The 12,966-nt window shown below is 40.5% G+C and overlaps 2 protein-coding genes across 3 annotated transcripts in view; both read left to right on the top strand.

Annotated features, from left to right (window-relative positions):
• LOC145489703 (gamma-glutamyl hydrolase-like) overlaps positions 1–9,523 on the top strand; it is a 29,928-nt gene extending 20,405 nt beyond the window's left edge. For both annotated transcript variants that reach the window (XM_081468743.1, XM_081468744.1), the window contains one exon: positions 5,072–9,523. In XM_081468743.1, coding sequence (XP_081324869.1) covers positions 5,072–5,193 — 122 coding nt within the window. In that variant the 3' untranslated portion in view covers positions 5,194–9,523. The remainder of the gene's footprint in view (positions 1–5,071) is intronic.
• The window catches only part of LOC145489641 (eukaryotic translation initiation factor 3 subunit D-like), a 333,976-nt gene that overhangs the window by 304,349 nt on the left and 16,661 nt on the right, over positions 1–12,966 (top strand). The window lies entirely within an intron of this gene.

Here is a 12,966-nt window from a genome sequence, read left to right as displayed (position 1 = left end):
AAATGATAACTAGAAGGGGTGCCCATGTCAGTCTGCCCACGTTTCCGTTTTAGTTTTAAGGAGATTTTAGCTCTTGACCAAAATCAAGATTTGAGCTACCTGTGGTACGATTTTCCAGAGTTATTTTAACACAATTTAAAAAGAATTTTGTATTTTTATCGTGATTTAATCACTCATTTAACATTTACTTTGCTCTGTTATTAAAAATTGCATTTAAAATAGCGTCAACAAAGCCAAATCCCAGTATTAGTACCCAGTGTTCGCTGCTCGGCAAATAACACAGGCAAAAGAAATTTTAGCAGAAAAGCAAAATATGCGCGCAAATTGACTGCATTTTTTCATACATCAAATCTGATCATATTAGGAATGCTTATGCTCATTGCAAAAGCCTTACAAATGCCCCTTGCTCTTGGATATGGTCTCTGGGCAGTCATATTTACACAGTGACGTGTACTTCAATATTTCTTTGGCACATTGGCATCGTGAGCAGAGTGCTTTGCAGGTGCACTTGATGAGCTCTCTGCACACAGTAAAAACTTTGGGGATGGTCATCAAAACCAGTTGCTCCTTCCTTTGACCCACGAGAGCTCTGTGGAAGAAGAAACATCCTACATCACGTACTCTAATGATGTCCAAATCTGCCTGGTATACTGCCTTTTGTGCATGCTGCAGAAGTGCATCCTGAATTTTAAATTGTTTAGAAAGCAAGCTATAGTTCGTTTTTTTACTTTCAGAAAAACAGGTATCGATAATTAATGAAGCGTTTACTTCCTTCTCAGTAAGTAATTACATTATTATTTTTTACCGAATATCTGCCTGTGTTGGAGGAATACTGTCCAAGTCTCTGTTTCGCTTTGAAAATAACATCAGTCATGTGTCGCTCACAGAGTCCAGGGGGCTTGATTTGTCATACGTTATGATCTAAAAATATTTCTAGCTTCTGGAAATTCTCTGAGGAGACACTCAGTTGCTGAAACGGATGAGTCGCAATGTGCTCCTGGACAGGAGTTTCTTTACTTTTCAATTCGCATGCTCGCCACGCTGTCTTTTTTTTTTACAATTCCACAGGACTGCGAAGTACAGTCACACCCAGTAAATGCGTGGAAGACTGGTAGCGCTCGCGACTGAGACTGTAAGAGAAGAACAGATTCTGTTGATGTTAATAAGTGAAAAGTGTTGCCCCATGCGAAACGCCACCCATACTTTAGCAAGTTGGTTGTAGGTTTGAATATCATGAAGCTTTCACGACAATGTCGGTTTCAACTGTCCTAACAAGGACATATTCTGTACCTTCTTCCTGAACGTGGCGTACGTGGACAACGATGCGAGTATCGGCCTCTTCATGATCGCACTGGCCCGTTACATGTTCAGATCCACGGGAAATCACAGATGTTCCTTGGACAATTAAATCACAGAGCATTATAGATTAAAAAACATATGAATAATTATCAAATAAAATCAATACATTTTAGAGCTGTTACTAACCAGATGTAATGTATAATGTTCTGTCAATTACAATGCCTTCGACGCCAGAAAGGAAAACAGTTCACCATCGATAAACATCAGAAATATCAGGAACATCATCCAGTTCTTTGGAAGCTTTGTTTGGCCTGCAGTAGCAGTAGCATGAAGCGACTAGGATTATTTCTACTCTCCCCGGGATGGGATGCTCCATCGCAAGGTTACCCCCCTGCATTAAATTCGTCGGTACCCATTTATACAGCTGGGTGGAGAGCCACTGTGAGAGTAAAGTGTCTTGCCCAAGAACACAACACAATGTCCCCGGTCAGGACTCGAACTCGGACCACTCGCTCCGGAATCGAACGCACTAACCATGAGGCCACAGCGCGTCCCACTTCATGCATAATGTTTAAGCATAAAAGCTAATATGAAAAAGGCTGGGTACACGAACATTAGCCTGCATTTGCCATCGCGTTCTCGTTTTATAGTAAAGAAACTCTGTTCGACTGATTCACCGATGAGTAATTGCTGGCGAGCCTTAGTGAGGCAGCACACTATTTGAGAGAGTTAGCGGTGTTACACAAGGTATATGCGGTGAAAATTTTCGATTTCTTGGATGTTTTAAAAGTTTTCTGGGGGAGAATGCCCACGGATCCCCCTACTGGGAACAGCCTTGGCCGGTCTGCATCTCGAACCCCCTTCTTTAAAATCTTGTATGCGTCCCAGTACACGTAAAAGTTATCTGACAAAGTGCATGGTTTGGTCTTGTATTTAAGAATTGGTTCATGCTTAGCGTGCGTATATCGAGTTATGGATGCACGCGGGAAGTTTGGAGAGCACGAGAGAAGCGTAAGAGTTGCTCGAGGCGACAGCCGAGAGCAACTCTAGCTTCTTGAGTGCTCACCAAACTTCCCAAGTGCATCCATAACTCGATATACGCACAGCTAAAAGCATGAACCAATTCTGTTATAACATGGCGACAACAACTTGGGCGCCAAAACATGTTCTATTTGTGATTCACTACAAAGTTCTCACAATGCACGGTAAAGAAAAGCAAATGTCATTAGGATCCTAGCACACCACAATCAGTTGAGCAACGGTTGAGCGAAAACGCTTAACCTGGTTTCTAAAATTGTCAATGAAAAATTCGCTTCTTCCAATTAATTACAACGAAAATGTAGGCAGACGAAGTCAAAATACTCACGTTTAAGAGCAATTCTCCAGGAAAGTGAAACAAAGTTGAAAACGAAAATTTTTTTCCGGGGGTGAACAAAAACAGCCATATTTGGATCGGCAGGTGTGTCGTTGCCATAGTAACCACACTTGATCACGTCAGCCTGAGGTTAGCCCGCGAACGCAGACCTATTTCCGGCTATCGCTTGTCTCCGCCGAAAATAACGTCTGCGAACGCGAGCCAGGAAACGATTTCTGTGACGTAGGAATTTTAAGCCAATCACAGTTTAGCTCAAGTAGCCCCAGAGCTACTCCGCGAGGTATTCGCTGCGAGGAGCACTCAAGTTTCATTCTATCATGGAATCTGATTGGCCAAGGAGAAACAAAAGTCTTTACGTCACAGTAATCGTTTCCTGGCTCGGGTTCGCAGACGTTATTTTCGGCGGAGACAAGCGACAGTCGGAAATACGTCTGCGTTCGCGGGCTAGCCTGACGTCTATGTTTTGACCAAAAAATTCACTCTCAAGAAGTAAAAATAAACGAGTCTGGTTCTCGGGTGCATGTGAACCAATTCAAATGAAATTCATACAGATGGTAGAGGCACTCTCCCAGTTTATAAAAGTATTTTAAGTAGTAAAGTATTTTGGGTTTTACAATCAAGAAGACAATGCTTGTCCTACTATGTTGCCTGCCAGCCATTTTGACAAGCAGGAAAAACAAGCACAACCATATTCGTAATTTCTCCGAAAGTACTCTTTCCCAAAAAACCAAATTAGCAGCAGAGCTTACATAGATATTGAAGTTTCTAAATATCATAAAATCTATTTGGGGAAAATTATACTCTGGCCATGGGTGTTGAAGACATCCGAGGCAAGTCGCAAAAAATTGCAAACTTGGAAATTTTGAGGGCTCTAGTATTTGGCTCAAACAGGCTTTAGAGGGAGAAAATCACCTTCAGAGGTATCTTTTATCATCTTGTCTGTTACCTGCGTTGAGTTAATAAGGCTTTGGCCAACGAATTTGACGAAATATAAATTGATATTATTATGCTAGAGGTACTTGTCTTTTCTTCACCTAGGATGATTAAGAAAATATGTATCCATCCAAAGACCACGCCATTCCTAACTTTTTGCGGTGGAATCAGTTCCGGTCCCGGGACCATTTGCGGTACAATTTTGGGATCATTTGCGGGGCCGTCCAGTTCGAACGTCCAAGAGTTCTTAGAAAAACTAACTTCCTTGTTCTCATTCAAGCCTGCACATCATTTGTTTTTAACGAAAACCTGAGCATATTTTAACACCTGTCAGTACCCCTGGATTTACTGTAGCTAAACCAATGGTATCCTCTTTTATATAAATCCAGTGTAGTAAAGCCAATAGAGGCGATCAGGTTGCGTAAAACGATCAGTGAAGCGCTTTTCTTTTGTCCTCTTTATTCACCACTGTAAAACAATCGTAAAAACGGATCAAAAGTCATCCTTTTAACCCTCTATCAATGATATATTGTACCAAAAATATCTAAAGAAGAGACAATGCCATTGCGACAACGTCGCTTTATCTGAAGCTACAAAAACAAACAAACAAAAAGCGCATATATCGCATTTTGAAAGTACATCCGGTCAGCAGTTTTGCTCCTCGCATTTCCGGTCTACATACGTTTGGTCGTAAACAACGATTTCTTCGCATCTCAACCATGCTCCCCGGAATGTACGGCTCAATTTAACCAAAGACTTAATTCAGAATCGTCGGAGACATTTTGCTCAAAACATGGTCCTGAGGCCGACGTCATTTAGAGCGGTTACCATGCCAATGATACATCTACCGATCCAAATATGTTGGTTTTTGTTTACTCCCCAAGGTAACCAACCTCCACACAAAAATTGAAGGGGGGTTAAAATTTTTCATTTCCAACTTTGATTCACTTTCCTGGAGAATTGTCCTTAAGTAAACATCCTAGCTTGGCAAAAGTCTAAGGCTCGAAGTAGAGTTTGAATTGTTCAGAATAATCTTCACATTGCCGAAACTTAAACAAAAGGAACTTACACTAAACTCGACGGAAAGTTTGCAGCTAAATTGAAACTTCACACGTCATCTTATATACGCACGGGCGTGCGTAGATAGAGATTTTGTTCATGATGACTCAATAGGAATTAGATAGGACTAGCGCGCGCGCTATGTTATAAATAGATTTAACCAAGCCTGCATGAATTCAATAATAAGCATTTCACCAAACCGAATAAATTGAACAAGCAAAACAAGGAAATATTATTCAAATTCAATTGCTTTGTTAGTGTGATACATACTATCATTTAACAAGAGTTAAGGAGACATATTAGAACTAATGTGCGGTGGTTCAACATACGACCATGTAGAATACACATATTGTTCTTGTCAAATCTTAAACTGATGTCAACAACGTACATTTCTTTTGGTTTTAGCTCGCTTAAGTTCTCATCGATTTCCAAACAGACAGGAAGAGAAAGCAGCATTGATTTACAACTACCATCCAGTTTACACCGGTGATATCATCACAATGTTGCAGTGTTATTTCTGGCAATGAAGTGCTCTTGCGAAGTTGCTGTATACCAAAACAGGAGAATGAAGTAAGCAACATTTTCTATGGAGGCAGCGTTTGCGAAGATCGAATGCGCCCGGTATTTTCAGTGCAGTGTTTCCAAGCACAGCCTGGCAGTTGTTTTGATGGCTGGCTTTAACCGGACTCGTAGTTAAAAGAAATGTTTCTTATCAGGGGCCAAAAAAACAAACAAAACAACAAAAAAAAGCAGAGCCATTATAAAATGTAAGGTATTTAAGCGAACAATAAATGCACAGATTTCAGCAGTTCTCTGTTAAACTGAACTAGATCTTAACTAGATCTTATCTGTTCCCGATTAAAAAAACAAAAAACATCACACACTCTTTCTTGTATGACTGAATTAATTTTGCCTACGCTGAATATTCTCATTTTGCTACTGGCCTTACCATAATTATATTCTTACTACATTTTTATGTTACAGATTATGTCTATATGTGTGCATATAAATAAATATGTGTTCATGTAAATGTAACAGTGCCAGTTACTAATGACTTAAGGTATACAATATAAACTACTTACTGAGAGTAACCAAAGGTTAGGAAATGCGGGCTGGACGATTGCAAAATGAGGCACACCACAGAATTTTTACCCTACAGATGTATAGCTCTTGCATCACACACTTGTTAAGAATTGTTGTTACCAGGCTGAGGAACTTATTGGGCCGAAGGACAGATGTTGAAAATCTGGAAGGATCACATTTTTCAGATGAGTGAAATTTGATATATCTAAGGTCGAACAAATATACCAAATGTTATAACAACAATCAGCATTCTGGACTGGATTTGCTTTCTTTTCTGCCCGTGCTTTAATAAGTTGAACAGTTTCCACTTAGGTATTCTAGATGGTGCTCTGTCTTTCCGAGATCGAGGTACAAAATCAATGCTTGAATGAGATGGTTTCGTTGCAGCTACTGCTTCAAATTTCCAAGAATCATATCTCGATCTTTGCGATGCTACTGATCTTTTAAACTCGTGATTTGACTCTGCTTGTTCTGGTTTAGTTTCTGGTTTAGTTCCATGCTTTGATCTTACACTTAGTGACCAAACTGGGTCAGAGTGGTGCAAAAGTGTGCCAATCTTAAGATTTGCTTTCACTCGGGCGAGATACAGCCCCCTCGTCTCTCCTTCCAAATCACAATAAAATCCCGACATGTGCACCGCTGTGATAATGTTTTGACAGCCATCACGTGAACACAATGCCGCTTACACGTGTTGGACCTTTCAAAGATCACCTGCAACCAGGGAATTCTGGATAATTTTGGAAGAAAAATTCTAGCCATAAATTTTAAACGGACTCCCAGATAAGGGTTGCGGGCTTTGCTTGAGCCCGCAATTAACCGAGAGTGAAGCTAGAAGGGAAATCCCAAACCAAGACCTTGCTGTATTTAATAACCGAGCAATAGCGAGGTCAATGTGGCTGGGCCGAGGTTTGAAATTTCCCCGTGAAGATCTAACGTTCGAAGTTAAAGAGTAGTTGTTTATAAGGCTTGTAAAAACTAAGAAAAAAAAACCAATACAAAACAAAAAAGCCATCGGGTAATGCGCTCACTTATCTGATCATTCATCGTTTCCAACCGCAAAAATCAAGTGAACCAGCGCGCAAATCAGAAACTTCTGCTTTGAACGTTGAAATGTTTTCATGTCATCGACTGTTTCCCTTGTCGTATTCTTACTATTTTGCTCGTTGACGAAAGTTTCAATTTCTTCTTGGCTGTTTCCATAGTCTTGTACGGCACCAACTCCTTCGTAATTTAACGCTGTGAGTTGGCTGTTCTCCTAAGATTGTAGCTCGTCAGATTAATAGGATTCACTCTCAGAGTGTTCACTCATAGTTTTTAACCGCTACAACTTTTAGTAAAAAGACAATAGTTTTTTTAAAGTTCATTTTGCTTTGATTTTGCAGGTACGTAATCGGCCCGTGCTCATTATGGGGGAATAATGCCCTAGACTTAGCCAACTCCGAGAGTGTGCGTTATGTCGACTACACAGACAAGCCATAAGTTAAATCTTGTTATTAATTTCTCAAACTCGGATAATGCAGTTTTAGCTTTCTGATTGGTTCACTGTATCTCGGTTACCAGCCATTATACCAGCGTTTGACCTTATATAGAAATGAATGCGCCAAATGTCGCTCGGCATAAATTTGTTTGCGTGAAGCCAAGTTTCGTGGACAAAAAAATGGCTGGAAAAAACAGATTGGGTGAGCTATCTACAGTAGAAATACAAGAAATTACGGAGAATGCCGTCCCAGTAAAAACAAAAAAGTCACAAAATTCGGGATGGGATTATTCAACGTGCAACTTAAAAGCTGCAAAATTTCAAATTTCGTCGAAATTTTACGCTTTCGTGAAGATTACAACAACAATTTTTACCTTAATGTTACTGAATGGCTTGCTAGTCCTGGTAGCACCAAATTTTCGAAACCGATAGAAGAAATGTCGAAAGAAGAACTGAATGTTTTTCTGAAGAGTTTTTACACGTCTGCGCGAAAGAAAGATGGCACGTCAGTTTACAGAAGTTCATCAATGAAATCCATCTGAGAGCCACCATTGATCGTTTCCTTCGCTCGCTGCCGCTCAACAAACCGTTTTCCGTTATCTCTGACCCCGCTTTTACTCATGCAAATAAAGGATTAGAGCATTTGTAAAAGAACTCAGGAAGACGAGCAACATTGCCGGCGCAGTCCATAATTAAGAAACCAATTTCCAAAAAGCAGATGAAGAAACTGTTCGACAGCGGCGAGTTCGGACCGGCAGAGAGCAAAAATCCCGCACAGCTACAGAGGACGACCTAGTTTTAATTTACCTCTGTCTCTTTTCTGGCCGACGAGGACGAGAGAATCAACGCCAGCTAGCACCAACAATTCTGTCCCTGCGAAAAACCCCTCGATGAGTTGAGTATTTTGAGCTGAACTGAAGTCGGCCCGGTTCTTTACCAGCCACGCAAAGCCATCTGGGTGGCCTCGGAGATTCTGAAGATGAATCCGACGGTAAGATATTTTCTCTCCTTGACTCTGAAACTGGCCAGCAATCAGCTCCACACATCCAGCTCGAAATTCCAAGGTAGTCACAGCCAGGGAATGCTGAAAGAGTTCTTGTCGAGAATAATTTTGGCACAACGTCTGTGTCACATGGCGATAAACGTTTTCCGCAGTATTTTTACAACTGCAATGTGCAAGTGCATAATTATTACTCTTCTCAATGACTCAAACTTGAACTCTTTTCAAACTTTCTGACCAATGTTGTATATCCTTCATTTGATAGACGTTCTTTCAATTATACATGATTGTAATTTTCCTTCAGCAAACCCGCTTGCTTCGCTTTCAAGTTTTTCATTTAACTAAGTTTACAAACAAACGGCGCGCATGTCATGTAATCTCCTACTTGTTGTTGTTTCTGCCACATCAACGTCCGATTGTTTTGTGAAATTAAAATCCAATTAACTGAAATTAAGCTATAATTTCCAAGTATAAAAGCGTACCAAATTTAACAAAACAATTATTCCACTCGCGCTTGTTGGATATGAGATTGGCTATAGCCAACTCGACCCTATGGGCTTTACTTTTAGCATCTCATATCCAACGCGCGCTCATGGAATAATTGTTAAGACGGGTTCCGCTCAAAGTTCGAGCAATGAGTGAAAAGATTATTTACTAAAAATATACTCATAGCACGGTAACTTCGGGAATGCCATTTAAAACAACTCACTTAAGTTCATTTCTCTAAGTGACCCCGCGATTAAATTCTCAAGCATTCTCGAGGAAGTTAATGTCGAACCTTGTAAGAATGCTTAAGCATGTGTTATTGTGTGTTTAGCTAATGAGAAACGTCTGTTTTTATTGAAATTCTGATAACTTCAAGTCCAATTTTTCTCAGTAAGTTCTTCTTAACTGTATTCAAAATATTACCATGCCATGAGGATTTTTGGTAACTTAATTTTTGCATAAAAAAGAGCGAGGGCCGATATTCTCCCAGGGCCAAGGCCATTATGACCTGGACCATTAAAATGGTTGTAAATAATGTCGTCTTTCTCCTTGTCTCTATCCGAAAGTCCAACATGAGCCCTGAGGCGATTCTTATGATTATTAAGAGTAAATGCCTTTTAGAGTCGCCCAAAATCGCATATCAATGGCACAAATGAAAAAATTGATTTCGCTTGTATTTTGCCCATAGATAGATCCTAGTAAAAATAGAAACGGACCATAGCAGGGTTGGACACTTAATTTTGAGAGCATTCGCCATTCGCCATTCGCCAGTTTTCACTCGCCCAAAAGTTTACCTTCCCCCCCCCCCCGTCTCTCCAACCATTTAAGTCATCTTTTATTTTTACTATTGAATAACCATTGAAATTTATTTCAAAAGTGAAAGGCTATTAACAAGTGCCACAGTAAATAGGAAGTCTGTTTCACTCTCTCCACAGCAGTTCTTTTTCCAGCTTCTTTATCACCATCTCCTCTGACTCGTAGTCTGAAATAACGCTCTTGTCTTCGTAACAACACACCACACCAACTTAAACCACGTCCGGCCAACTTGCCATTTCGTAGAAAACTTCCTGGTCCTCATCTTCTTGTATTCCCTCGTATCACTGGCAGCTTCGTTTTTTGCTCATGGATAAAGTAACATCCACAAGCCTAGAAGCCAGTCGGATGGCGCTCCATCACTCACTCACTCGATTTTGATTAATTGCGTTCGACGTTAGGAGAACGCAATCATAATCTTGCGCAGGCGGAAAAAAACTCGATTTTGTGGTTGATCCAAATCGACGCCATCTTGGATTTCTCCGAGAGGGTCTGGATGCGGGTGCAAGAGCTTTCCAGAGCCTCGTTTCCAGAAGACGTGCCTCGTGCGAAAAAGTCTGTCCGGCAGAGGAAGAATCATCATCATTGAGGTAAGTTTAAACTTTTTTCGAAGAAAATGCCATGTTTTTCTTGAAAAATGTACGTTTGAGACACCGAAGCCTAATCAGGGATTTGTTTACTGTTTCTCGAGAGTACAGAAAGCCAAATTGTCGAGCACCAAAAAGCCGAAAGTGTTATGAGCGATCGTCGTGTTTTGGGTTGCCGAAAAGGACACCGCGGAAATACGTTTTATGGGGCGCGATACAGTATTTTGCTGGTCAGCGGTACACCTTACCAAAACTACAAAATACCTGCAACTTCTACATGGATCTCGCAGCGAGTCTTATCGCCAGTCAAAAAGATACAAAACTTAGAGCGCACACTGTAAACTTAGCTTTTAAACTCCGCTCATTTGTTGGATAGTTCTCAGTTAATATTATATATTGTGCCAAAGCCAAACTGAACCTGCACACGGTGTGAAATTGTTATTGTTTCGTGAGAGTTTATGCTCGCAAGCGGCGAGCCAGGGGCAATTTACGTTATGATGTGCGCTAAGGCTAAAACTAGGCAGCTTTTGTGTTGCTTTAGCGGTGTTCTGAGGACATCAATTTCTCAAGTTTGTTGAATTGATGGGCTTGAACCGTACGAATCGGTATGTCAACGGCATTTCGATCATATTCGTCGGGAAGACATGCTCGTGTTCGTCCACTTGTTCGATTGGGGGCACTCACACGGTCATCCATTCCTCACTCGGTATCACCGTATTATAGACCAAGTTGGCCGAAATCGAAGCAGTGCTTCGTATAAATCTTGAACACGTTGGTGTAACAAGTGTAGGACTGAATCCCCAAAAGGGTTCAAAATCTAGCCTCAACTCGAGGAAGAATTCACCGAGGTACTACGATTATCAGTCGAGTAAGGCACGAGGGAAGTTTGGTTTCGCGTCGCCTACAATTTCGCGCGCTTTGCTGCCAATGACGTCAAAGGCCGACAAGTTACCAATGGATACGGAGCCAGTTGCTCGTGACATCAACAAGATTTTTACGTTAAAACTTGGTGACCAAACTTTCGTCCCGCCTTACTCAACTGATAATCGTAGTATGTTTTATCATAAAATATCCAATTTTAATTATACTGTACTTCAGGAAGCTTGAGGCTGGCGAAAATAAAATTTTAAATTTTCATGTTTATCATTGTTTCTTTGTTTCTTGTCATAATTTCGAATAGCTGCAGTTCTGTATTTTGCTTTTAGCGCCTCTAAAGTGTGAAAATTATTTTAAACTAGTTGCATAGCTATTAGAGTTTAGAAAAAAAGTTATTTAGCTATTAGAAAAAACCACAAATACATGACATCTGATTATCTTAAGATGGCAGAAGACATGGAATACAAAGCTGTTCAAAGGGTAATTAAAAATACATGCATATAAGACAATAAAAATACCATAAAATCTGGGTAATAACAACTTCCAGTTAAAACTCAATAAATGAATTTCATTTTTAGTTATAAATAGGCTTTTCCCCCTGTATTCACACAACAATCTTCTGATTATAAGGCCACCCAGATAATTTCTGACCACATTACCTTAGAGCCTGAGACTCTGTGTAACTTCCTAACATTAATATTTGTTTACATATTACTATTATCTGGATTTCCCAATAGAAAACCTCTTGTATTGTACATTTTTTTCTATTTTGACTCAGCAAAAATCCTTTTAGATACTGTCCATGGATGATTTCCACAACATCAATGCTGTAAAAACACCAACTGAGAGAACACTGACCAATACTTTCCATATGGCAACTCCTCTCCTGAGCATTCAGCCATCTGTTGATGGTGGGGAGAGGCAGGGGGCAGGCGCCCGGGAGAATAGGAAGCAGGAATCTGGAGAGAAATGCAAAATGCTAATTTTTGTTATTCATTAAGGCTTCAAATACTTTCAAAAACAAGAACTGAAAATGTTACTTGACTTTCATTTAGTGTCTTTAGAGACTTCTAGGCCGACAGGCAAAGAAAAATTCACCCTTGGGCTCAAAATGAGGCTCAAAATGAAACCCTTTGACAGTGGTCATGTCATGGGTCATTCACTTGAAAGACGTGGGTAAGAGTAGCAAGGCTGAAAACGAAGGAAAAAAGGAAAAGGAAATGCCCAAAGACTGTGCAGCTAAATGACTAGAATGTGTTTTGAGTCTCTTAATTTACAGGGGACAGGAGCAGGACGAACAAGGGTGGGAGTCAAGAGATAGAGGTATGGGAAGTGGGAGGTTCTGACTCCACTGTCTCTTCCCCCACTTGATGCAGTACCTTGTCCCTAAGTAAAAGGTAAAGTCTGCATAGAGCCAAGTGGCCCATCAGGCCAGGCTTATCTTGGTTTCTGTATGAACCGACTAGGAGTATTTCTACTACTCCCTGGATAGGATGCTAGTCGATCACAGGGTTACCCCCAGCATTAAATTCGCCAGTACCCATATGTACACCTTTGTGGAGAGAGGCACCGTGAGAATAAAAGTGTCTTGCCCAAAAACACAACACAATGCCCTTGACCAGGGCTCGAACACAGACTGCTTGATCCATTGCTGAGCGCACTAACCACAAGGCCACCGCACCTCCCATCTTGTCCCTTAGGCCTAACCTTCACCCTAAACCTAAAAAAAAGGAGTCTGTAGATTTCAATCAAGTTTACCTCTTTTATCACTTATGTATTTGAGACAATTTCTAATTTCCTCGCTTTCTGCCATTCAGTTTACAGTACCAAAGCCTGATTTTAAGTGATTCCCAACTACTGACGGAACTTGTTTTTGCAACTTACAACTTCAGACTTTGCACAAAATTTCTCACTGGAGAAAAGCAGTGTTGTAGAACTTAAGTGATCAACTAAATGCAATAAATATTAATTTGTAAGA

Source organism: Orbicella franksi, chromosome 6 (genome assembly GCF_964199315.1).
Source record: "Orbicella franksi chromosome 6, jaOrbFran1.1, whole genome shotgun sequence".
In the NCBI taxonomy this organism is placed as follows: Eukaryota; Metazoa; Cnidaria; class Anthozoa; order Scleractinia; family Merulinidae; genus Orbicella; species Orbicella franksi.
Note: the sequence above shows the minus strand (reverse complement) of the source record. Positions and strands in the feature narration are given on the sequence as shown.